The sequence below is a fragment of the Phycodurus eques genome, chromosome 8 (genome assembly GCF_024500275.1).
Source record: "Phycodurus eques isolate BA_2022a chromosome 8, UOR_Pequ_1.1, whole genome shotgun sequence".
In the NCBI taxonomy this organism is placed as follows: domain Eukaryota; kingdom Metazoa; phylum Chordata; class Actinopteri; order Syngnathiformes; family Syngnathidae; genus Phycodurus; species Phycodurus eques.
The window spans coordinates 384,293-407,500 of NC_084532.1; the positions used below are offsets into that span (position 1 = coordinate 384,293).

General features: G+C 43.3%; 1 protein-coding gene across 1 annotated transcript in view; it reads left to right on the forward strand.

The window, feature by feature from the left end:
* zc3h3 (zinc finger CCCH-type containing 3) overlaps window positions 1-23,208 on the forward strand; it is a 114,980-nt gene that overhangs the window by 89,324 nt on the left and 2,448 nt on the right. Inside the window, exons 6-11 of the mRNA XM_061684467.1 lie at window positions 3,278-3,356; window positions 3,971-4,123; window positions 7,569-7,638; window positions 9,444-9,575; window positions 21,290-21,438; window positions 21,526-21,677. Coding sequence (XP_061540451.1) covers window positions 3,278-3,356; window positions 3,971-4,123; window positions 7,569-7,638; window positions 9,444-9,575; window positions 21,290-21,438; window positions 21,526-21,677 — 735 coding nt within the window. The remainder of the gene's footprint in view (window positions 1-3,277; window positions 3,357-3,970; window positions 4,124-7,568; window positions 7,639-9,443; window positions 9,576-21,289; window positions 21,439-21,525; window positions 21,678-23,208) is intronic.

The window sequence follows — 23,208 nt, forward strand, 5'->3', positions numbered from 1 at the left end:
CCCATGGAGCCAGGCCTGGAGGTGGGCCTCAAAGGAGACCGCCTGGTGGCCAGGCCTGCACCCATGGCCGAAAGGGTAACGTGGGTCCCCCTTCCCATGGGCTCACCACCTGTGGGAGGGGCCTTAGGGGTCAGGTGCAGTGTGAGCTGGGCGGTGGCCGAAGACAGGGACCTTGGCGATCCGATCCCCGGCTACAGAAGCTGGCTCTAGGTACGTGGAATGTCACCTCTCTGGCAGGGAAGGAGCCCGAGCTGGTGTGTGAGGTCGAGAAGTTCCGACTTGATATAGTCGGGCTCGCCTCCACACACGGCTTGGGCTCTGGTACCAGTCCTCTCAAGAGGGGTTGGACTCTCTTCCACTCTGTAGTTGCCCACGGTGAGAGGCGCGTAGCAGGTGTGGGTATACTTACTGCCCCGGCTCGGTGCATGTACGTTGGGGTTCACCCCGGTGGACGAGAGGGTAGCCTCCCTCCGCCTTCGGGTGGGGGGGACGGGTCTTGACTGCTGTTTGTACCTATGCACCAAACAGCAGTTCAGAGTACCCAACCTTTTTGGAGTCCTTGGAAGGGGTGCTGTAGACCGCTCCCGATGGGGGACTCCATCGTTCTGCTGGGGGACTTCAATGTTCACGTGGGCAATGACAGTGGGACCTGGAAGGGCGTGATTGGGAGGAACGCTCCCCCCCGAGCGGTGTTCTGTTATTGGACGTCTGTACTCATCATGCATTGTCCATAACGAAGACCATGTTCAAACATAAGGGTGTCCACATGTGCACTTGGCACCAGGACACCAAAGGTTGCAGTTCGATGATCTACTTTGTGGTCGTGTCATCGGACTTGCGGCCCTATGTTTTGGACACTCGGGTGAAGAGAGGGGCAGAGCTGTCAACTGATCACCACCTGGTGGTGAGTTGGCTCCGATGGTGGGAAAAGATGTTGGTCCGACGTGGCAGGCCCAAACGTATCGTGAGGGTCTGCTGTGTGGCAGAATCCCGTCAGAAGGAGTTTCAACTCCCACCTCCGACAGAACATCGCTCATGTTCCAGGGGAGGCGGGGGACATAGAGTCCGAGTGGACCATGTTCCGCGCCTCCATTGCTGAGGCGGCCGACCAGAGCTGTGGCCGTAAGATGTCGTGGCGACAATCCCCGAACCGAAGGGATGCCGTCAAGCTGAAGGAGTCCTAACGGGCTTTTTTGGCCTGTGGGACTCCTGAGGTAGCTGATGGGTACCGGGTGGCCAAGCGGAATGCAGCTTTGGTGGTCGCTGAAGCAAAAACTCGGGCATGGGAGAAGTTCGGTGAGGCCATGGAGAAAGACTTCCGGACGGCTTCGAGGAAATTCTGGTCCACCATCCGGGGTCTCAGGAGGGGGAAGCAGTGCACCATCAACACTGTGTTTAGTGGGCATGGAGCAACTGCTGACCTCGACTTAGGACGTTGTGAGTCGGTGGGGAGAATACTTCGAAGACCTCCTCAACTCCACCGACATGCCTTCCCATGAGGAAGCAGAGTCTGGGTTCTCTGAGGCGGGCTCTCCTATCTCTGGGGTTGAGGTCACCGTGGTGGTTAAAAAGCTCCTTGGTGGCAAGGGCCCGGGGGTGGATGAGATTCGCCCGGAGTTCCTAAGGGCTCTGGATGTTGTGGGGCTGTCCTGGTTGACACGCCTCTGCAACATCGCGTGAACAACGGGCACAGTGCCTCTGGATTGGCAGACTGGGGTGGTGGTCCCCCTTTTTAAGAAAGGGGACCGGAGGGTGTGTTCCAACTACACGGGGATCACACTTCTCAGCCTCCCTGGTAAGGTCTATTCGGGGGTGCTGGAGAGGAGGGTCCGTCTCGAAGTCGAATCTCAGATTCAGGAGGAGCAGTGTGGTTTTTGTCCAGCTCTACACCCTCGGCGGGGTACTCGAGGGTGCACCAGCCAGTCTACATGTTTTGTGGACTTGGAGAAGGGGTTCCGTGTCGCTCGGGGAGTCCTGTGGGGGGTGCTTCGGGGGTATGGGGTATCGAACGCCCTGATACGGGCTGTTCAGTCCCTGTACGACCGGTGTCAGAGTTTGGTCCGCATTGCCGGCAGTAAGATGGACTCGTTTCCAGTGAGGGTTGGAATCCACCAAGGCTGCCCTTTGTCACCGATTCTGTTCATAACTTTTATGGACGGAATTTCTAGACACAGCCGAGGCATAGAGGGAGTCCGGTTTGGTGGCCTCAGAATTGCATCTCTGTTTTTTGCAGATGATGTGGTTCTGCTGGCTTCGTCAAGCCGTGATCTGCAATTCTCACTGGAGCGTTTCACAGCCGAGTGAGAAGCGGCTGGGATGAGAATCAGCACCTCCAAATTTGAGAGCATGGTCCTCAGTCGGAAAAGGGTGGTGTGCCCTCTCCAGGTCGGAGATGGGATCCTGCCCCAAAGTGGAAGAGTTCAAGTATCTTGGGATCTTGTTCACGAGTGAGGGGAGAATGGAACGGGAGATTGACAGGCGGATCGGTGCGGCGTCTGCAGTGATGCGGACTTTGTATCGGTCCGTTGTGGTAAAAAAGAAGCTAAGCCAAAAAATTAAGCTCTCAATTTACCGGTCGATCTCCGTTCCTACTCTCACCTATGGTCACGAGCTGTGGGTCGTGACCGAAAGAACGAGATCCCGGATACAAGGGGGCGAAATGAGTTTCCTCCGCAGGGTATCCGGGCTCTCCCTTAGAGATAGGGTGAGAAGCTCCGTCATCCAGGAGGGGCTCAGAGTAGAGCCGCTGCTCCTCCACATTTAGAGCAGCCAGATGAGGTGGCTCAGGCATCTGCTTTGGATGCCTCCCGGACACCTCCCTGCTGAGTTGTTCCGGGCACGTGCGACCGGAAGGAGACCCCGGGGATGACCCAGGACACGCTGGAGAGACTACGTTTCTCGGCTGGCCTGGGAACGCCTCGGTTTTATTCATAGAATAGACCAAAATGAGACTGTGACATGGTTTAAGGTTGACATCTATGCGGTTTGTTATTTGAGTGCGAAAGCCTTTGAACACCATTCACTCCACAAACTAGCTAACAAGTAATAATTCACAAATGTAATTTTCAGCAAAGAACGGACATGTATGAGGTATAAAACATTTTCTCATGAACACAGGCATGTTAATAATCAAAATCTATCACTGAAATGAAGTACAATGAGAACTCACATCGTCAATGACTTCTGCACTGGTATGAGCAGAATGACAAAAGTTTTCCAATCATTTCTTCAGAAAGATGCAACTCAGAAATTGACTTTTTTTTCCCTCCACATTTAGGAAGAGGTTCCAGTTTTAACCAAGTCTCTGCTGTCAATTCTGCTACCAATCGCCCCTATAGCCCTCGTCATTTTGCCAGGTAGGCACACAAATTGTATACTTTTGACTATTTTGCCGGCGGCTGACTGGTTAGCACATCCAGTTCACAGTTCTGAGGTCCCGGGTTCAAATCCGGCCTCGCCTCTGTGGAATTTACATGTTCTCCCTGTGCCTGCGTGGGTTTTCTCCAGATACTCTGGTTTCCTCCCGCATCCCCAAAACATACATGGTAGCTTAATTGAAGAAATTGTCCGTCGGTGTCGGTGAGTGCGAATGGTTGTTTGTTTATACTATTTGCGCTGCGATAGGCTGGTGACCAGTTCGGGTGTACCCCGCCTCTCGCCCAGAGTCAACTGGGATAGGCGCGAGCACGCCAGCGACCTTAATGAGGATAAGCGGTACGAAAAATGGATGGATGATTATTTTGGAGTCAAAGTTTTTTCACCGCGATGTAATGAAAAGCATCAAAATTAAATCCAATATAACATTGAATGTTGAATCCCACCTCCCTTGTCTCATTTGTATTAGAAATTTGTCTGTCAAATGAAGCCTGTAAAGTCAATATCTTTCAAAATTAGTGTTAGTGTTGTAACACTAAATCACCACATGCAGCTTTCTATAAAGTCTTCTTGCTTTGTATTTTTTCTAAACCAGCCGTGCAGTCCAGCGCAGTCTTGCCATAATCAGACAAGCTCGTCAAAAGAAGCAGAGGCAGTACTGCATGTACTACAACCGGTTTGGCAAATGCAATCGTGGCAGCAGCTGTCCTTACATTCATGACCCAGACAAAGTTGCTGTTTGCACGAGGTAACTAATACATTTTACCAAAAAAAAAATATGAATGCTTCTTCAGGTAAGAAAGTTCTGTTATCTGATGCTAATTTTGAACAGGAAGCAGAATATTCTACCAGTGAGTCTTAACTTCATGTAAGGGTCAGGAGACGGAAGTGGATAGACAGTGTTGACACCATTTCCAAGGATGTTTCCAGGATGACCACACTCTAGTACACGAGAATCTGGACTTTTGGGGGGGTTACTGGAATTGCCAATACAGAGCTGAACGACATACAATGCTCAACATAAATGAGTACAGCAGTACCTTGACTTACAGACCCTTTCCAAAACATTTGAGTATCATTAGAAAGTTTATTTCCATAATTCCATTTAAAAAAAGAAAAATCATAGATTATAGATTCAGGGCCCACAATTGAAACAATTTTAAGTATTTATTTGTTTATGTTTACATAATTTGGGCTTTCAGCTCATAAAACCCACGCAATCAGGAATTTAAAAAATTTGAATACTTCTCAGTTTTTGTAGGGAAAAAAAATAAATTAGGGTCACAATAAATCAAAATATGGTACTTTCCAAACAATATGTTAATCTTCAATACTTGGTTGGGAATCCCTTTGCTTTAATCACTGCCTCGATGCGTCATGGCATTGAGGAAATCAGCCTGTGGCATTGCCCGGGAATTATGGAAGCCCAGATTTCCTTGATGTTTGCCGTCAGTTCTTATTTGTTTTTGGGTCTGGTGCCCTTCATTTTCCTTTTGATAATACCACATAGATTCTTAATGGGGTTTAAATCCGGCGAGTTGGCTGGCCAGTCAAGCACTGTGATGGCATTGACATCAAACTAGGTTTTGGTGTTTCTGGCGGTATGGGCAGGGGGCCTGGTCCTACTGGAAGATGAAATCTGCATCTCCATACAGATCCTCAGTAGAAGGAATTATGAAGTCCTCTAAAACATTCTGGTAAATTGTTGCGGTGGCTTTGGATTTAAGAAAGCAGAGTTTACCAACACCTGCACTGGACATTGCACCCCAAATCATGAATGACTGTGGATATTTCACACTGGACCTCAAGCAGCTTGAATTCTGTTCTTCACCCGTCTTCCTCCATACCCTTGGACCTTGATTCCCAAATGAAAGGCACACTTTAATTTCATCGGAAAAGAGGACCTTGGACCACTGGCCAGCTGTGACTCCCACCTCATTCCAATCTTTCTGGATCTCAGCTAGATTCTTCAATCGTCTCTGTTTAGTAATCCACTGAAGCCCACGGTCATCTCTTTTGCTGGTGTATCTTCTCCTGACATATTTTGTCCTTCCACTAGACTTTCCATTGATATGCTTGGACACAGCACTCTGTGAACAGCCAGCCTCCTAAACTATGAACCTTTCCTACTTACCCAGCCTATGGAGAGGATATCAATGATGGTCTTCTGGCCAGTTGTCAAGTCTGAAGTCTTCCCTATAGAGATTGAACCCAACTGAGACAATTGAACCAAACTGAAGCAATTTAATAACAACCTGGGGAACCTGTGCAGGTGCTTTGAGTTTAGTAGATGATTAGTGTGTGACACTCAGTTTAAAACATTTATGGCCTGCAAAATCTGGGCTGATTTCTTCACAGTATTCCAATTTTTTGAATTCCTGATTTTGTGGGTTGTATGAGCTGGAAGCCCAAATTATGTGAAAATAAACAAATAAATACTTGAAATTGTTTAAATTGTGGGCTCTGAATCTATAATCTATGAAAGTTTAACTTTTTGAATGTAATTATGGAAGTAAACTTTTCCATTATATTAATTTTTTTTGGAAAGGGTCTGTATGAGTCCCCCACGAGTAATCACCTGGTGGATTTTCTTTTTCATATTAATTTTAATTAGGAGAACGCTTCAGATACCATGCTACTTAAGAAGAAGAATCACCTTTTATTCTCATGAACATGCATGCATGCACACAAAATTTGTTCTCTGCATTTAACCCATCACAGTGCACATGTTAGTGGAACACACTGGAGCAGGGGGCAGCTGGAACGGATTAAATGCATTCAATTTATTTCAATGGGGAAAACTGATGTATTATAGAAATAGAGTTGTAAGCTTGGTCACAGAAACAATTGAACTCGTAAGTCAAGGTACCACCGTATACCGTAACAGAGAAAACCTTGTTTCCTTTCAGAATCCATATTTTCTATAGCATCCTGTACTACTCCCGCAAATGTCCATTTATTGCAAATGAGATTTGTCATTGTGCATACAAAACTTGCATTTTTCAGGCACATTAAATTGAATGTTGAAATTTAAAAAAAAAAAGAATAATAAATAAATAAAAAAGTCCACACCAATGATTGTCCAGCAAAGATACATTTTGATTTTGAATTGAACTGCATCATTATCAACATTCAGAAAATGTGACTTGATAATGGAGGTGTACTTATTTACGTTGAGAACTGGACAACAAACAGCCAGAAATAGTGCAAAGAAAATGTAAATTTGAGTTGTTTATTTTTCCGCCTCATCCTAGAGCAGTAGTAAATCCATCTTTTTGAACTTTGACGAATAACCTTTAATTAGACTTTCAAAATGGAGAATTTTGCACTTTTGCTATGTTCTCTTTTGACCTTGTAATGCCACTACACTATATGCTCACGACAAATAAATAATCACATCCAGTCAGCCTGTGCCCTGCTCTCTCCCCTCGAGCTTCCCAGCACGGAAGACCATAAGTTTGTAACATTGCACATCCTACTCTTTACCACATTACCATCAAATGTTTGTAGAGGGAGGAAAATAATTGCAGAAGCAAAGGAAAACAAATTTTTTATTTATATAGCACATTTCATACGCAAGGTAACTCAATGTGCTTTACATGATTAAAAGCATTTTAAACCAAAGAGAGAGAAGAAAAAAAGTACAATTAAAACAGCGTACAGTGCACAAAATATCATTTAAAAGTGGAAATGCTCTAAAAAGCATGACAAAAAAGAACAGTTTTAGCTAAATGCTGCTTCACCATGTTTGCTTTGGACTGTGCTCTATTATTTGACCTGAGCCATACTGGGTTTATATTACTATAGCATTTCTTTCATGTATTCAGGAGCTAAACCATTTAGTGATTTATAGACCAGTAGCAGAAGTTTAAAATGTATTCTAAAGCTGACTGGAAGTCAGTGTAAAGACTTTAGAATTGGCGTAATACGCTCTGACCTCTTTGTTCTGGTCAGAACCCGAGCTGCAGCATTCTGTATGAGATGCAACTGTTTAATGCTCTTTTTGGGGAGTTCAGTCAGAAGACCATTACAATAGTCAAGTATACTTGAGATAAAAGCATGGACTTGAAACTTCAGGGATTTCTGGTCTATGTGCTATATTGTGACAGAAAATATTGCCACACACCAAAACACTACGGATTGCAGGATGGAAATTAAACGGGTACAGAATAATGTTTATTTATCTTCTACAGATTTCTACGTGGTACATGCAAACAACCTGATGGGGCCTGTCCATTTTCCCATAAGGTTGCCAAGGAGAAGGTAAAACACTTTTGAACTGATGTTCTCCCCAAGTACATAGTATTTTCTGGGTTTTGTGGTATGCACCTATACGATAACACTAATGGGTGCAGTTATCATGGATCATATTTAGGTTTTTGGCTTGACTCCTGTTTTCTTGGGGCAGATTGACGGGTGAACTTACAGGAGAGCTTCTGCATTGGAGCTTGTGACTTTATGGTCACGTTAGACCCACACATAAAAAAATGCATACTTGCGTTTTTATAATTGAGGCACTTAAATTTCTAATAGATATAAATGGTTGTTTGTCTTTATGTGAGTGGAAGATGACCAATCCAGGGTGTACCTCACTCTCGCCCAAATTCAACTCAAATAGACTCCGTCTAAAGTCATGGGAACAAAAAATATTAGAACACCCTTGTATCTTCAGTTTATCGTTCATTTTTAATGCCTGATACAACTAAAACTACAATTGTTTGGACAAATATAATGATGACAACCAAAATAGCTCATAAAAGTTTAAGAGCTCATATCGTGTCATTTCCTATGGTTTTCTTGATAAGAAACTAAATTACTTGAATACAGTTAAACTTAAGCATGTCAATTAGGACAAAGTATGGAATCAACTGCATTTTGTCATGTTCATTTTATTATTCAGGTAATATACCTTTAGTGGTACCAGGCATTAAAATGAATGAGAAACTGAAGAAACAAGGGTGGTCGAATAATTTATTCCATCACTGTATGCAAACTTTCCGTCTGATATGTTCGGATGACTCCAGGGATTAGTGCACGGAAAAGGAAAGTTGTGTGTTTTGCCCTCTATTTTTTCTGAGACAAACGACATAAACACACTTGCACCTGTGTTGGTTGTCACACTGCTCCCCACAATGTGCTGTGAGGCAGGCCAGCTGTTTGTCGTAATGCCACTTCTCCCAACAGCTACACATGCCCTCTTTCGCCCAGGTGTTTCCCGTTTTTATTTTGTGAGGACACCCTAGGACTATATGGAGTCTTGAGGAGAAGGGGTAGATATATGAGAGGAGGTTCAGAGTTATGCACCCAGCACCCATCCAAACCTGATCTGGGTGCCAGTGTGGCTAGATAGCTTGAATCTTGTACCCTGGTCCCACCCTCCTTTCTCCCCACTACCACAAATACCTCAGACATGCTCTGGCCCCTCACAAACACACACACACAATCCACAACCCCACCCGCACTCACAGTCTCGAATACATACTCGCCCCCTCCACCACTGCCTTCATCTGCCCAAGCATCCAGTGCACATTAAAACATCATAAGAGCTTGTCGAGGTGCTTCCTATATAAATATTTCTGTAGCAGTTAATTACAAATCCCATCCACGCTCTTCACCACTGTGGGCAGAGGTGGGTCTACTCTGACCACACACCCCTGACCACAACTCCCTCAGAGATATATTTAGATAGGCCTCCACTCGGCTCACCCCTGCACAGTACACACACAGGCACACATGCTGTCAAGACACACATTCACTCTGTCTACTGCTGTCAACTGCAATTAAGGTTATTCAGCTGCTCAGCATGGCAAATCACCAGCTTCTGAGACTGATCTGATCTGTATTTGACAGTTGTGTGGCTATGACATGTAATAGCTTGTAATGTCAACCCTCACCACTTCATTCTTTTCCCATTACTCGCCTCCTCTTATTTCCCGCTTGCATTTTTAAACTAAAGGGATGACCCTGACATACAACAAATGTGAATTATGAATACAAAAAACACCTACAACTTAGTTATGGCTTCTTGAGAAAATCTTCACAATATTTCATTTGTTTTCCTCCTCTAGATGCCAGTTTGCTCATACTTTCTGAAGGGAATCTGCAACAACAGCAACTGTCCTTACAGTCATGTCTATGTTTCCCGTAAGGCAAAAGTGTGTGAAGACTTTATCAAAGGCTTTTGCCCCGAAGGAGAAAAGGTAAATACAAAAAAAACCGCATAGGCCTACTGTACATACAAATGTTGTATCGTAGTATAATATAAAATTTGTATTTTATCCAAGTCTTAGTTTTGAATTTTAATACCATAATTTTAGTATTTCATTAAATCCAAAACCATCATGAATACCATGAACACATATAGTACATTTTATAGTAAAAATGCATAAACAAATAAACATTAATAAAAACCCAACTATAAATAAACTTGACAAGCCTGGAAGTTGGCATGGTCACTGTGGTCATTGAAAATGTTTGAAGACTTTCACAGTGTTTGAAGACTTTCACAGTCAACAGTGTCCCCACAAAGAAATCTGATCTGAGAATCTACCCAATACTGCAACATACGGAACGCTGACTGAAAACGTATTAAAGTATGACCTTTAACCCCAGCGATCTCGCGCATCTTGGGTCAGATATCCTGGAGGATTTGTAAGGTTGTTTTTCTTTTCTAGAATGATCCCAGGAGGGTTTTGGTTTAAGAGGCTGGATTACAAATCCAGCTTTCTTCCAGCAAACAGCGATGCGGCAGACTGGATTGAAAAATAATTATTTTTATTATTATAATTATGATTGTAATATAATAATCCCCTGGAAGAGCTGGACAAAGTGGCTAGGGAGCGGGAAGTCTGGGCTTGTCTGCTTAAGCTGCGGCCCCCGCGACCCGACTCCCGATAAGCGGAAGAAAATGGATGGATGGATGGCTCAAGGACACATGCAGAGTTTAGGAAGTGAACTGTTATCTCTCAATCAGCCATTTGCCATATTATTAACAAAGCTCTGACCCGCCAATCAAAATTCTAGTCCTTAGACAATGGGAGATTTAATAATGATATTCATAGTTCATAATGATGATAATAATAGTTTGGGAAGAAGCTGGAACTAGGGACCGCGCACAGTGAGCTCATGTGGTTTGGCTTCTGGCCTTTCTGTGTGGAGATTGCAAGTTCTTCCCGCACTTGCTTGGGTTTTCTGCTTTCAGCTTCTTCCTAAGTCCAAAAACATATTTGCTAAGTTAATTGAAGAATTGTAATTGCCTTTATATTTGTCTATAAGTACAAATTGTTGTCTATGTGTGCGCTGTAATTCACTGGTGACAAGTCCAGGATGTACCCCGCCTTGTGGTTAAAGTCAGAGGGTTTGCTGTGAGGCCAGCTAGGGTTGGGCATCGTTTGAATTTGAGCGATTCCGATCCCGATTCCGGTTCCTTATTTCGATTCTGGTTCCAAACAATTCAAGATTCCGATTCTTTTAGGGGGCTGGGTGAAAAACGTTTGCATGGTTTAAATAAAGGGTGTCCAAATTATGAGCATCTTAAATGAACGTTTGACTCTGGGTTCTTTATAATCAGTATCAATATCAAACCTATGAATTAAAAGGCAGTATGTGTGAAACTAACCCAATTGACTTAATATTCATTAATTAATGTTTCAGCCAAAAGTAAAATATGGCATTGTTAAAATCATGATTGTGATGCCAAATGGTTTATATGTGCAAGTTTTAACTTGACTTCCTGTTTTAAGCTTATTTTGAAGAGTGCGCGTGAATTTTTTCCCAATTCATTGTGTTGTAAAGTTGCTACGGTGAAATTGTAGCTCAATGTTAAGTTTTTGTTTCTGTCATCGGTTCTTATGTTGGTTTGAAGACTAAAATGAACGGTAAAAACTATCAGTTCAAAAGTGCAACATTTACATTTACATTTTTTGCATTTACACACGACGACGGGAGGTGGAAAAAGGCATGGAAAGGCAAGACAACACCTAAAATGTATCAATAATCAAACGGCAATCCAGCCCATTGTCAGTGTAAATGAATGTCAGCTGGTTCAGTCCTAATTGATGGCCTACAAAAAGGTCTCATTGCCAATTTGTGAGTCAAGACACATCTCAGGATGGGTAAGAGCAAAGAGCTGTCTCAGGACCATCGCAAACTAATTGTTGCAAAACAAAACGATGGCATTGGTTACAGGCGCCTATCTAAGCTTTTGAACATTCCAGTGAGCACGGTTGGGGCCATAATACGGAAGTGGAAAGCCAATCATACCACCATAAATTTGCCTTGATCAGGTGCTCCTCGCAAAATGTCTGACAGAGGAGTACAAAGAATAATCAGAAGAGTTGTCCAAAAGCCAAGGACCACCAATGGAGAGCTTAAAAAAGACCAGGAATTAGCAGGTTCTGTTATCACAAGGAAAGCAGTGAGTAATGCACTCCGCCACCATGGCCTGTATGCACGCTCACCACGCAAGACCCCATTGCTGCGGAAAAAAAAGCATGTTAAAGCTCGTTTAAAGTTTGCTGAACAACATTTAAACAAGCCAGTTAAATACTGGGAGAATATTGTCTGGTCTGATGGGAGCCAAATTGAACTCTTTGGATGCCATAATGCAAACCACATTTGGAGGAGAAATGGCACTGCACATTACCCTAAAAACACCATACCAACAGTGAAGTTCGGAGGTGGGAACATGATGGTGTAGGGCTGCTTTTCAGAAAATGGTACTGGTAAACTTCACATTGTTGAAGGAAGGATGAATGGGCAAATGTACCGAGACGTTCTTGACAAAAATCTGCTGCCATCTACGAGGATGATGAAAATGAAACGAAGGTGGACATTTCAGCAGGATAATGATCCAAAACATACTGCCAAGGAAACTCTCAATTGGTTTCAAAGGGAAAAAAACAGCTGCTAGAATGACCCAGACAATCACCTGACTTGAAACCAATCAAAAAGCTATGGAAAGAACTGAAACTCAAGGTCCATAAAAGAAGCACGCAGAACTTTCAAGATTTGAAGACTCCTTGTGGGCGGCACGGGGGCCGACTGGTTAGAGCATCGGCCTCACAGTTCTGAGGACCGGGGTTCAGTCCCCGGCCCCGCCTGTGTGGAGTTTGCATGTTCTCCTCATGCCTGCGTGGGTTTTCTCCGGGCACTCCGGTTTCCTCCCACATCCCAAGAACATGCATGAATTGGAGACTCTAAATTGCCCGTCAGTGTGACTGTGAGTGCGGATGGTTGTTTGTTTGTATGTGCCCTGCGATTGGCTGGCAACCAGTTCAAGGTGTACCCCTTCCCTGCCCGATGATAGCTGGGATAGGCTCCAGCACGCCCGCGACCCTAGTGAGGAGAAGCGGGAAAGAAAATGAATGGATGGAAGGAAGACTCCTTGTGTGAGGAATGGGTCAAAATCACACCAGAGCAATGCATGTGACTAGTTTCTCTATACAAGAGGCATCTTGAACCTGTAATTGCAAACCAAAAAAAAAAACCTTTGTACAAAGTGTTTAATAAATAACAGCTGGCGTGTTCAATACTTAACTCTTTGATTGTTTAATTCCATTAAATTATGTAATTTAGTCATTTTGTCCAAAATGTAATTGTGTGTAGTATTTTCTCTTGATTTTATTGTCTTCCATTTTCATACGTTTTCCTTTTAACACTTTTTCTTGCTTTTTAGCTCGTTTTCACACTCTTTTTAAATGTGCTGACTCTTCCTGTTTTTTGCCCAGCTGAAAGCTCTCTAATAGGCCACAGAGACATCCCAGTGTTCCTTAAATCAAATGGGAAAATTCTGAACTTATTGTAGGATAAAGATGTTCTGTCCACCGCAGCATTTTACTTCCATTTCCAATCTTTGTTTTTTTTTTTAGTTTTTATCTTGCAAATGTATGGCGATCTAGCGAGGGACGTTAGCTATCTGTCGAGGTCATGTATACATCATCAAACCAAAACCATTGTGTCCATTAAATTACCTGGATTGGGTCTCACCTTTCTTCAATAACAGCCCATTTGACTGAAGCATCTAACTGCTCTAATTTAATATAAACCCCAATTCCAATGAAGTTGTGTGAAACGAAAATGAAAACGAAGACTAAAATTAAGCAGGGGATTATTGCTATTTGCGAGTCAAAATTTGCATTTTGCGCCTCATAAAACACATTGAAAAGCAAAACTGTGCATCACAGATTCATTCATTCATCTTCTTACCGCTTTTCCTCAATAGGGTCGCGGGCGTTCTGGAGCCTATCCCAGCTGACTCTGGGCAAGAGGTGGGGTACACCCTGAACAGGTCGCCAGCCAATCGCAGGGCACGTAAAAACAAACAACCATTCGCACTCACGTTTACACCTACTTGCAATTTAGAGTTGTCAAGAAACCTACCATGCGTATTTTTGGGATGTGGTAGGAAGCCAGAGTACCCGGAAAAAAAGACACTCAGGCATGGGGAGAACATGCAAACTCCAGACAGGCAGGGCCGGGATTTGAACCCAGGTCCCCAGAACTGTTTGGCAGATGTGCTAACCAGTCGCCCACCGTGCCGGCTATATTATTAATATTAAATATTTTTAATACAAGATAACCTTTGGGGACAGTTCCATCGTTTCAGTAGCAACAGTGGATATAAAATATATACACCGGCTGAAATAAGTATTTTCGCACTACATATATTTCCAAAGGTCCCATTGACGAATTTCGGAACAACCGAAGTAACCCATACATACAAAGAAAGTAGAAAAAATAAGATCAGAAATTAAGTTGTGTATAATGTGAAATGACACAGGGACGAGCCAACGACTTGAATACCTTCTGCTGCAGATTTGAAAGGGACATTTTCACACCCCACACCCACCCAGCCGCACCACCGACCACTATCAGACCACCGATTTCTGCGTTAACCATCCGCGAACAGGATGTGAGACGCATCTTCAAACAACAAAAGATTAACAAAGCGGCAGGCCCAGACAATGTCTCCCCATCCTGCCTCAAAGTCTGCTTGGACCAGCTCACTCCAGTCTTCACTCAGATCTTCAATAGATCTCTGGAATTGTGCGAAGTACCATCCTGTTTCAAACGCTCCACCATCATTCCATTCCCCAAGAAACCTGCAATCTCGGGTCTTAATGACTACAGGCCTGTCGCCTTGACATCTGTGGTCATGAAGTCCTTTGAACGTCTCATGCTGGACCACCTCAAGAGCATCACAGGCCCCCTGCTGCACCCCCTGCAGTTTGCCTAGCGAGCAAACATATCTGCAGATGATGCAGTCAACAGGGGGCTGCACTTCATCCTAGAACACCTCGACAGTGCAGGGACCTACGCGAGGATCCTGTTTGTGGACTTCAGCTCGGCGTTCAACACCATCATCCCTGAACTCCTTTCCTCCAAGCTTCTCCAGTTCAGCGTCTCACCTGCCATCTGCCAGTGGATTTACAGCTTCCTGACAGGCAGGACACAGCAGGTGAGACTGGGGGAGGCCACCTCATCCACACACAGCATAAGCACTGGGGCACCCCAAGGTTGTGTCCTCTCTTCTCGCGCTACACGAATGACTGCACCTCAACGCACCCGGCTGTCAAACTCCTGAAGTCTGCAGACGACACCACAGTCATCGGTCTCATCAAAGACGGTGACGAGTCTGCATATCGACAGGAAGTGGACCGGCTGGAGCTGTGGTGCGGCCGACACAACCTGGAGCTGAACACGCTCAAGACTTTAGAGATGATCGTGGACTTCAGGAGGCATCCTTCGCCACAGCTGCCCCACACGCTGTCCATCCGCCTTGTGTCAACTGTCGAGACCTTCAAGTTTCTGGGAATTACAGTCTCTCAGGACCTGAAATGGGCGATCAACATCAACTCCGATGTACTTCCTGCGGCTTCTGAGAAAGCACGGCCTGCCACGGGACCTCCTGAGGCAGTTCTACACAGCGGTCATCGAATCAGTCCTGTGTTCTTCCATCACAGTCTGTTTTGGTGCTGCTCCAAAAAAGGACAAACTCCGACTGCAACGGACAATCGAAACTACTGAAAGGATTGTCGGTACCCCCCTAGCCCCCCTTGAGGACTTGCACGCTGCCAGAACTAAGACAAAAGCGTGCAAAATCCTCTCGGACCCTCCGCATCCCGGTCACCAGGTCTTCCAGCTCCTTCCCTCAGCTCGGCGCTACCGATCAATGCAAACTAGAAGCAGACATTCTAACAGCTTCTTCCCTCTTGCAATCAACTTCTTAAACACCTAACCTACAATTCTGTTACAACATGCTGGCAATTTTTTTGACTTGAGTTCGTTATCACGTTTCTGTCGGGCCAATTATATATATTACTCGTGCACTCACTGTAGTAGTCTCGCCACGCTGCACTATTTGCATATTTGTTGTTGACCAATACTGGCCACTCATGCCAGAGTAGCATCTGCTCCATTTGCACACTGATTGAGGAGTATCTGCAACATTTGCACAATCAACATTGTCCCAGATTATCGTACTACTCGCTTGAAGTCTCGGCGCCCTTTGCACAATGGTCATTGCACCGGACTTTTGCAATATTAGTCATTCGAACTGATCTAAGTGCTAAAGGACTCTGCATCTTTTTGCACAATTTTCAAAAAAAAAAAAGTACCGGCATTACCAGATAACTAGCAACCCTTTATTGCTCAGTGACTGTTTTTCTCAATGTGTCAAAAGTGTTCTCTGTCAATTGACTGTCTGTTGTCATACTAGAGCGGCTCAGTTACCGGGGACACATTTTTTTGGACATACTTGGCAAATAAAGATGATTCTGATTCTGAAAAAGTATTGAACACGCCAACTGGTATTTCTTTAATACTTTGTACAAAAGCCTTTGTTTGTAATGACAGGTTCAAGATGCCTCCTGTATGGAGAAATTAGTCACATGCGTTGCTCTGGTGTGATTTTGGCCCATTCCTCCACACAAGCGGTCTTCAAATCTTCAGGTTTCTGTGGGCGTCTTTTATGGACCTTGAGTTTCAGTTCTTTCCATAGATTTTCGACTGGATTCAAGTCAGGTAATTGGCTGGGCCATTGAAGCAGCTTTATTTAATTTTTCTTTGAAACCAATTGAGAGTTTCCTTGGCTGTATGTATTGGATCATTATCCTACTGAAATGTCCACACACGTTTCATTTTCATCATCCTCTTAGATGGCAGCAGATTTTTTTCAAGAATGTCTCAGTACGTTTCTCCATTCATCCTTCCTTCAATAATGTGAAGTTTACCAGTACCATTTGCTGTAAAGCATCCCCACACCATTATGTTCCCACCTCCAAACTTCACTGTTGGTATGGTGTTTTAGGGTGATGTGCAGTGGCATTTCTCCTCCAAATGTGGTTTACATTATGGCATCCAAAGAGTTACATTTTACTCTCATCAGACCAGATTATTCTCCCAGTATTTAATTGGCTTGTCCAAATGTTGTTCAACCAACTTTAAACGAGCTTTGACGTGCTTTTTTTTCCAGTAATGGGGTCTTCCGTGGTGAGCATGCATACAGGCCATGGCGGCAGGATGCATTACTCACTGTTTTCCTTCTGACAATAGTACCTGCTAATTCCAGGTCTTTTTGAAACTTTCCACAGGTGACCCTTGGCTCTTGAACAACTCTTGTGATTATGCTTTGCACTCTTCTGTCAGAAATTTTGCGAGGAGAATGTGATCGAGGCAAATTTATGGTGGTATGATTGGCTTTCCACTTCCGTATTATGGCCCCAACCGTGCTCACTGGAATGTTCAAAAGCTTAGATAGGCGCCTGTAACCAATGCCATCGTTATGTTTTGCAACAATTAGTTTGCGATGGTCCTGAGACAGCTCTTTGCTCTCACCCATCATGAGATGTGTCTTGACTCACACCTTGGCAATGAGACCTTTTTGTAGGCCATCAATTAGGACTGAACCAGCTGATATTCATTTGTGCTGACAAGGGGCTGGATTGTTGTTTGATTATTGATAGATTTTAAGGTGTTGTCTTGGCTTTCCATGCCTTTTTGCACCTCTCTTTCTTCATGTATTCAATACTTTTTCCTGTGTCATTTCACATGATTACACACAACTTAATTTCTGATCTTATTAGTTCTACTTTCTTTGTATGTATGGATTACTTGGGTTGTTCCTAACTTCAGGTGAAAACTTCATGTCAATAACACTTTTGGAAATACAATATATGTAGTGAGAAAAATGGTGACGTGTTAAATACATCCGCTGTATAATATAAATAGGATGCAAGAGAAGACATCTATACAAGTACATTCACAAAATACAACTCTAAACTATTGTCCATACATAAACTATCCAATTCAATCTATCAGCAATGTTATTTCTTTGTTTGCAAAGTAGAGTGTTAAATTTTCATTGACTTTTGACATCTGATTAATCAGATTTAATAGTCTTGCCTTTTTTATGGAAACAAAAAAACAAGGTTGAAAACAGAATTGGTAAAGGTGAATTAGACAGACATGTTTCACGATTTTATTCAGGCTGCAACTGCGTTCGCCAGTACAAAGTTTATTTAACAAAAACAAATATTAAAGCCATAATTTATTAACAAGTCTGATTATAGAGTAATGATTATGTTGTGCAATTGAACAGTATGCAAAATTTTTTTCTCATGTTACAAAATACATTGCAATAACTGTCTCCGGTAATGTTCTTGACAAAATTTGGAACATTTGGTAAATTGACATTGTTCTGGCAGTTCATTTCTTTAGGTTGGCAACTCTGGAGGTGCAAGGAATGCAAAGTTATCAATGTCCTTTCCTCATCGTTCCTGTCATACTGTATTGTGTTTTTCTGTTTGCACATTAAGGACAAAAAGCCCCGTTTCTGTTGTAGTTCCTCATTTTAAAAAAAAAAGACCATTCAAGCAACATATTTTTCCTCATGTTTTTGAGATTGTAGGGTGAAAGCTGCAGTTGGCTACTAGTGTGGACTGAATGGGTGGCAACAATGGGGAAATGAAATGCCCTTATTTTGAGGGGAATAACCTGTCAGTGATATATTGAGAGAGAAAAAAAAGAACTATAAGGTAGTTAATGTTTGGAACGATGATTTTGAATGATGGTTCAAAATTTTGAATTATGAACTGTACCAGTTCATTTTTGGAACGGTGAGCAGAACCTTTTCTGAACTCGTTCGCGTAGAAAGATAAGTTTACCAACACCGATGTGACTTACATACAGGGTGCTTAAAAGTTTTGCTCAGTGTAGTCACTGTGTATACTACCATGTGATCTGTAATTGGGTATACTGAGTCATGTCGGTAAAAACATCACAAATGTGGTCAGTATGGTATCGTATTCCCTACAAAGCCACACTGTAGAATGTGGCTTGGCATTGTCATGCCGAAATAAGGAGGGATGTCCCTGAAAAAGATGTTGCTTGGATGGTAGCATATGTTGCAGGCCCCAGGAGTCAAGCCAAGAGGAATGTGAAAACCCACCGTATTACTATGGTTGCCAGGTCCCCGACTGGCAACCATTATCCCTGTACCGTGATTGTTTGTGGTGGAGTGTCGTGCAAATTGGGTGAAACTTGTGGGGGTGAGGCGAGTCGGTCACAGGGCAATAATGACTCGTTACCGTCAGCCCCACCCAGGCCAACCAGCTCCCCAAAGGATGTGCGAATGTATGTGGTGAATTAAAACTCCGTGGGGGAAAAGGATGGCTGCCCAGAGAGCAATATGAAAACATAATTGTTTGTGTGATTAGTTTAAGCAAATTGTGTTTGTCTATTGTTGTGCCTTGGATAAATATAACATAAAATATGTACATTTTATGCAGAAAACTTGAAAGGTTTCACAGTCCAGCCGTAAAGGGAAGAGCTTTTTGGACTTTATTTTTACATTACTGGAAATTATGCTGATCATAATTAATTAGCCCTAGTTTCCTGACTAAAATGCATTGGCTGGGTTTTGGTGACAATTGGCAGTCAGTCCACATGCAACGCTCTGGAACAGCCGTCGCCTAGTGCTTGCTCGTGTGAGGTTCAGTGTGTCTTTTAATGAGTGAGGAGTGTGGACTTAGTCCTGCTCCATGTGTAAAGTGCCCTGAGACAACATCTGTTGTGATTTCACGTCAGCCATCCATCTATTTACTGTACCGCGAGGGTCGCGGGCGTGCTGGAGCCTATCCCAGTTATCTTCGGGCGAGAGGCGGGGTACACCCTGAACTGGTCGCCAGCCAATCGCAGGGCACGTATAAACAAACAAGCATTCGCACTCACATTCACACCTACGGGCGGGATTTCACGTTATATAAATAAAATTTGATTGAATTAACGTGCCACTAACTTGTCTGGTGAACGTAACGATGGAATTAATAAAAATGTTAAGTGTAGTCAGGAATGACGACTGCACGTTTAAATTATTTAGTCTAGCATTTCATTAAAAAAGAGTCAAGTAGCATAATGCATTGTCTTGTTTTTTTTTTTGTTTTTTTTATTAAAATGACATGCATCAGTCATCTACCAGATATAAAACCATGGACATCGTCACACGCACACACACTAGTGGCAGCCCTGATTTGTTTAAAACCGGTTGTGTCAATTCCTGGGCATCCGCGGCACCCAACGGTGCTGTGGGAAGTGATCTCACAGCTGAGTGTCAGTGCTGTTTGGGTTTAGGGAGATAGGAGCAAGACTCCTTGGTGTTCCTGAAAATCAATATCAAGATCCTTCTCCCCTCCACTCTGACACACATAAACACGCACCCTCTAACATTCTATTCACTTTATTTCTGGACTATTCTGCTTCCCAGTCCTGCACTCCTCACCACTCCACACACAGGAACACACTCCTTGGAGCCTCCTCCGTAGAGTGAATATAATTAGCTTCTCTGACAGGTGGCAGGGATCAGATCTCACAGAGAATGAAGCTTCCAATTTACACCCGTATTAGACTGTCATACACACTCAGTTGCAAACATGCATGTGAAAGCTTGCCGTCTCTTGCACAATGCTCTGCAGACTTAATCGCTCGCTCAATACACACTGTAAAACAGTGGGTCTCAATTTGGGGTCCGCAAAATAATTCGCACTAAATTATTGTATTGGTTTTAAACAGTGTTTGCCCCTTGTGGTGTGCACGCCTTAGCTCGATGGGGGGCAGTTGTGAGAGATACATGTGAACTTGATTGATTGCCAACAAAGCTCCAGTAATATTTATCCTCTTTGCGTCACTGTTGACCCTTCTTTGGTGGCGTCACACACACACAAATGCTCAATGGAACCTAAGGAAACGTAAACTACGCGCTGAGTTCATCTCTTGTTGCTCACGAACCGAAAGTCTTGTGTGTCTTGTTACAATGATGTAAGGACTGTTCAAAGGGGCTTAGTCTAAGGAAACTAAATGTCTCTGGTTATGGGTTGTATTAATTTAAATGAGTCAATTATCAGGTACCCAAAATACTTTATGATCCACTCATATGCACATTTTGAGAAACACACAGATGACAAAACAACCATATCCGTCCATCCATCCATTTTCTTTACCGCTTATCCTCACTAGGGCCGCGAGCTGCTGGAGCCTTTTTCCAGCTATCTTCAGGCGGGAGGCGCGGTACACCCTGAACCGGTCGCCAGCCAATCGCGGGGCGCATAGAAACAAACAGCCATTCGCACTCACATTCACACCTACGGGCAATTTAGAGTCTTCAATCAACCTACCACGCCTGTTTTTGGGATGTGGGAGGAAACCGGAGTGCCCGGAGAAAACCCACCAAGGTACGGGGAGAACATGCAAACTCCACACAAGCGGGGCCGGGATTTGAACCGCGGTACCCAAAACTGTGAGGCAGATGTGCTAACCAGTCGCCCACCATGCCAACAACCATATCATACAAGCAAATAAAAAGTTACATTTTCCATAATATGTACCCTTCTATAAAACAAACTCCTTGTTTAACCACCAGTGTAAGAAGAAACACACTTTAGTGTGTCCAGACTTCTCCAAGACCGGTTCCTGTCCTCTTGGAACTCGCTGTAAGTTGCAGCACCATCAACGTGCCAAACGGTGTACATCCACCTATGTGAGGGTCCGTAACGATGAGCCCTCCAAGAGGTCAGAAATAAATATGCTTAGTTTGATGAATAAACATAATTTAAATTATATTGTTGCGATGCAAATAACAATGTTTCTTTTTGCCAGGCCCTGTCTGTCTGTGGTCATTCCACAAGGCTCTCAGGAAACTCTGGGTACACCTTCCACAAGTTCGCTTCCATCATTTATCTCACTCTCAAGTTCTCCAGAGGAGGCAGATGTGCCAGACCCACGACAAGCCAAGACCACACCAGTTAAAGGTAGTAAATCCCATCAAGCTGCACCCCTGACCGACCAACAGTGCATCAACACTGCAACGCTATTTAACTTGTGAAGTGACTTAAGATGACCCTTCTTTTGATGGTTCCTTTGAAATCTTTGCTAGCCTCCTTAAAAATGAACTCCTCAGGCTTCAAGTTTCTGAACACCAGTAACAATGCCTCTGGTCTTGCACTCGTCCACTTAGTCTAGCCTAGCTCATCTGTTGCATTAAGCTGTGATGAAGGCCCCTGATTACCACAATAAATAACACTTTTATTCCACTTATCTAATAATATGCAGAACTTTTTGGGATTGTCGCAAAGTCCCAATTTAATCAGCACTGAAGCTGTGTGGCTATATCATGTACAGTTGGAAAACAATCCGCTGTGATGCTTTCGCCAACAGAAAAATATATTTTTTTTAAAAAGTAAATTGGAACTAATGTATATTTACGGGTCAAACAGTTTAAATCACAAAACCTTTGTAAAATGTGATATGGTATATAAAGATAAAGATATAAAGAATATTAACACCACTTAGACCTAGAATCAAGAAAATTAGTACTTACCCTTGGATGATGTGCAACAAACATCTCGAGGAGGGAGGGAGGAAGGTTTCAAGTCACCTGCGTAAAGAATTTTTGAAGTTCACTTTGATCTACATCTAGATATTTTTTAATATTGTAGAATTGACTGATTAGTTACAGTGCCGTAAAAAAAAGTATTTGCCCCTTCTCAAATTCTTATGTTTTACACTTTAAGCTATTCAAATAATTTAATGTAAATATCAGACAAAGGTAACCCAAATAAACACAAAATACAGTTTTCAAATGCTTTTATTTATTTAGGAGGAAAAAAAACAATTCAGAGCTGCCTCGCCCTGTGTGGAAAAAAGTAAGTGTCCCGCTTTTTAAACCATGAATGAACTGTGGCTTATCAAATTGTTTTTGGAAAGCTGAGTTCATTTTCAGTGGCCACACCCAAGCCTGATTACCTCCAGAGCTGATCAATCAAGAAATCCCTTAAATAGAATCTGTCTAACAAAATGAGTCGGCCAAAATTTCTCAGAAAGCTGCAACAAAATACCACGATCCAAAGAAATGTAAGAACAGATGAAATATAAAGTGATTGACATCTATCAGTCTGGAACGGGTTGCAAAGCCATTTGTAAAGGTTTAGGATCCCAGCGAATCACGGTGAGAGCCATTATCCACAAATGGAAAAAACATGGCACAGTGGTGAATCTTCCGGGGAGTGGCCGGCCGAAAGAAAATTACCCCAAGAGCACAGCGACGACTGATCCAGGAGGTCACAATGGAACGCAGGACAACATCAACAGAACTGCAGGCCTCCCTTGCCTCAGTTAAGGTCAGTTTTCTTGACTCAACAATAAAGAAGAGACTGGGCAAAAACCTCTCCTCAGTACAAGACACATGGAAGGCTCGCATTGAGTTTGCTTTAAAAAAAAAAAAAAAACACCTGAAGGACCACCAATCACCATTTAAAACTGCATTTTGTTTACTTGGGTTAT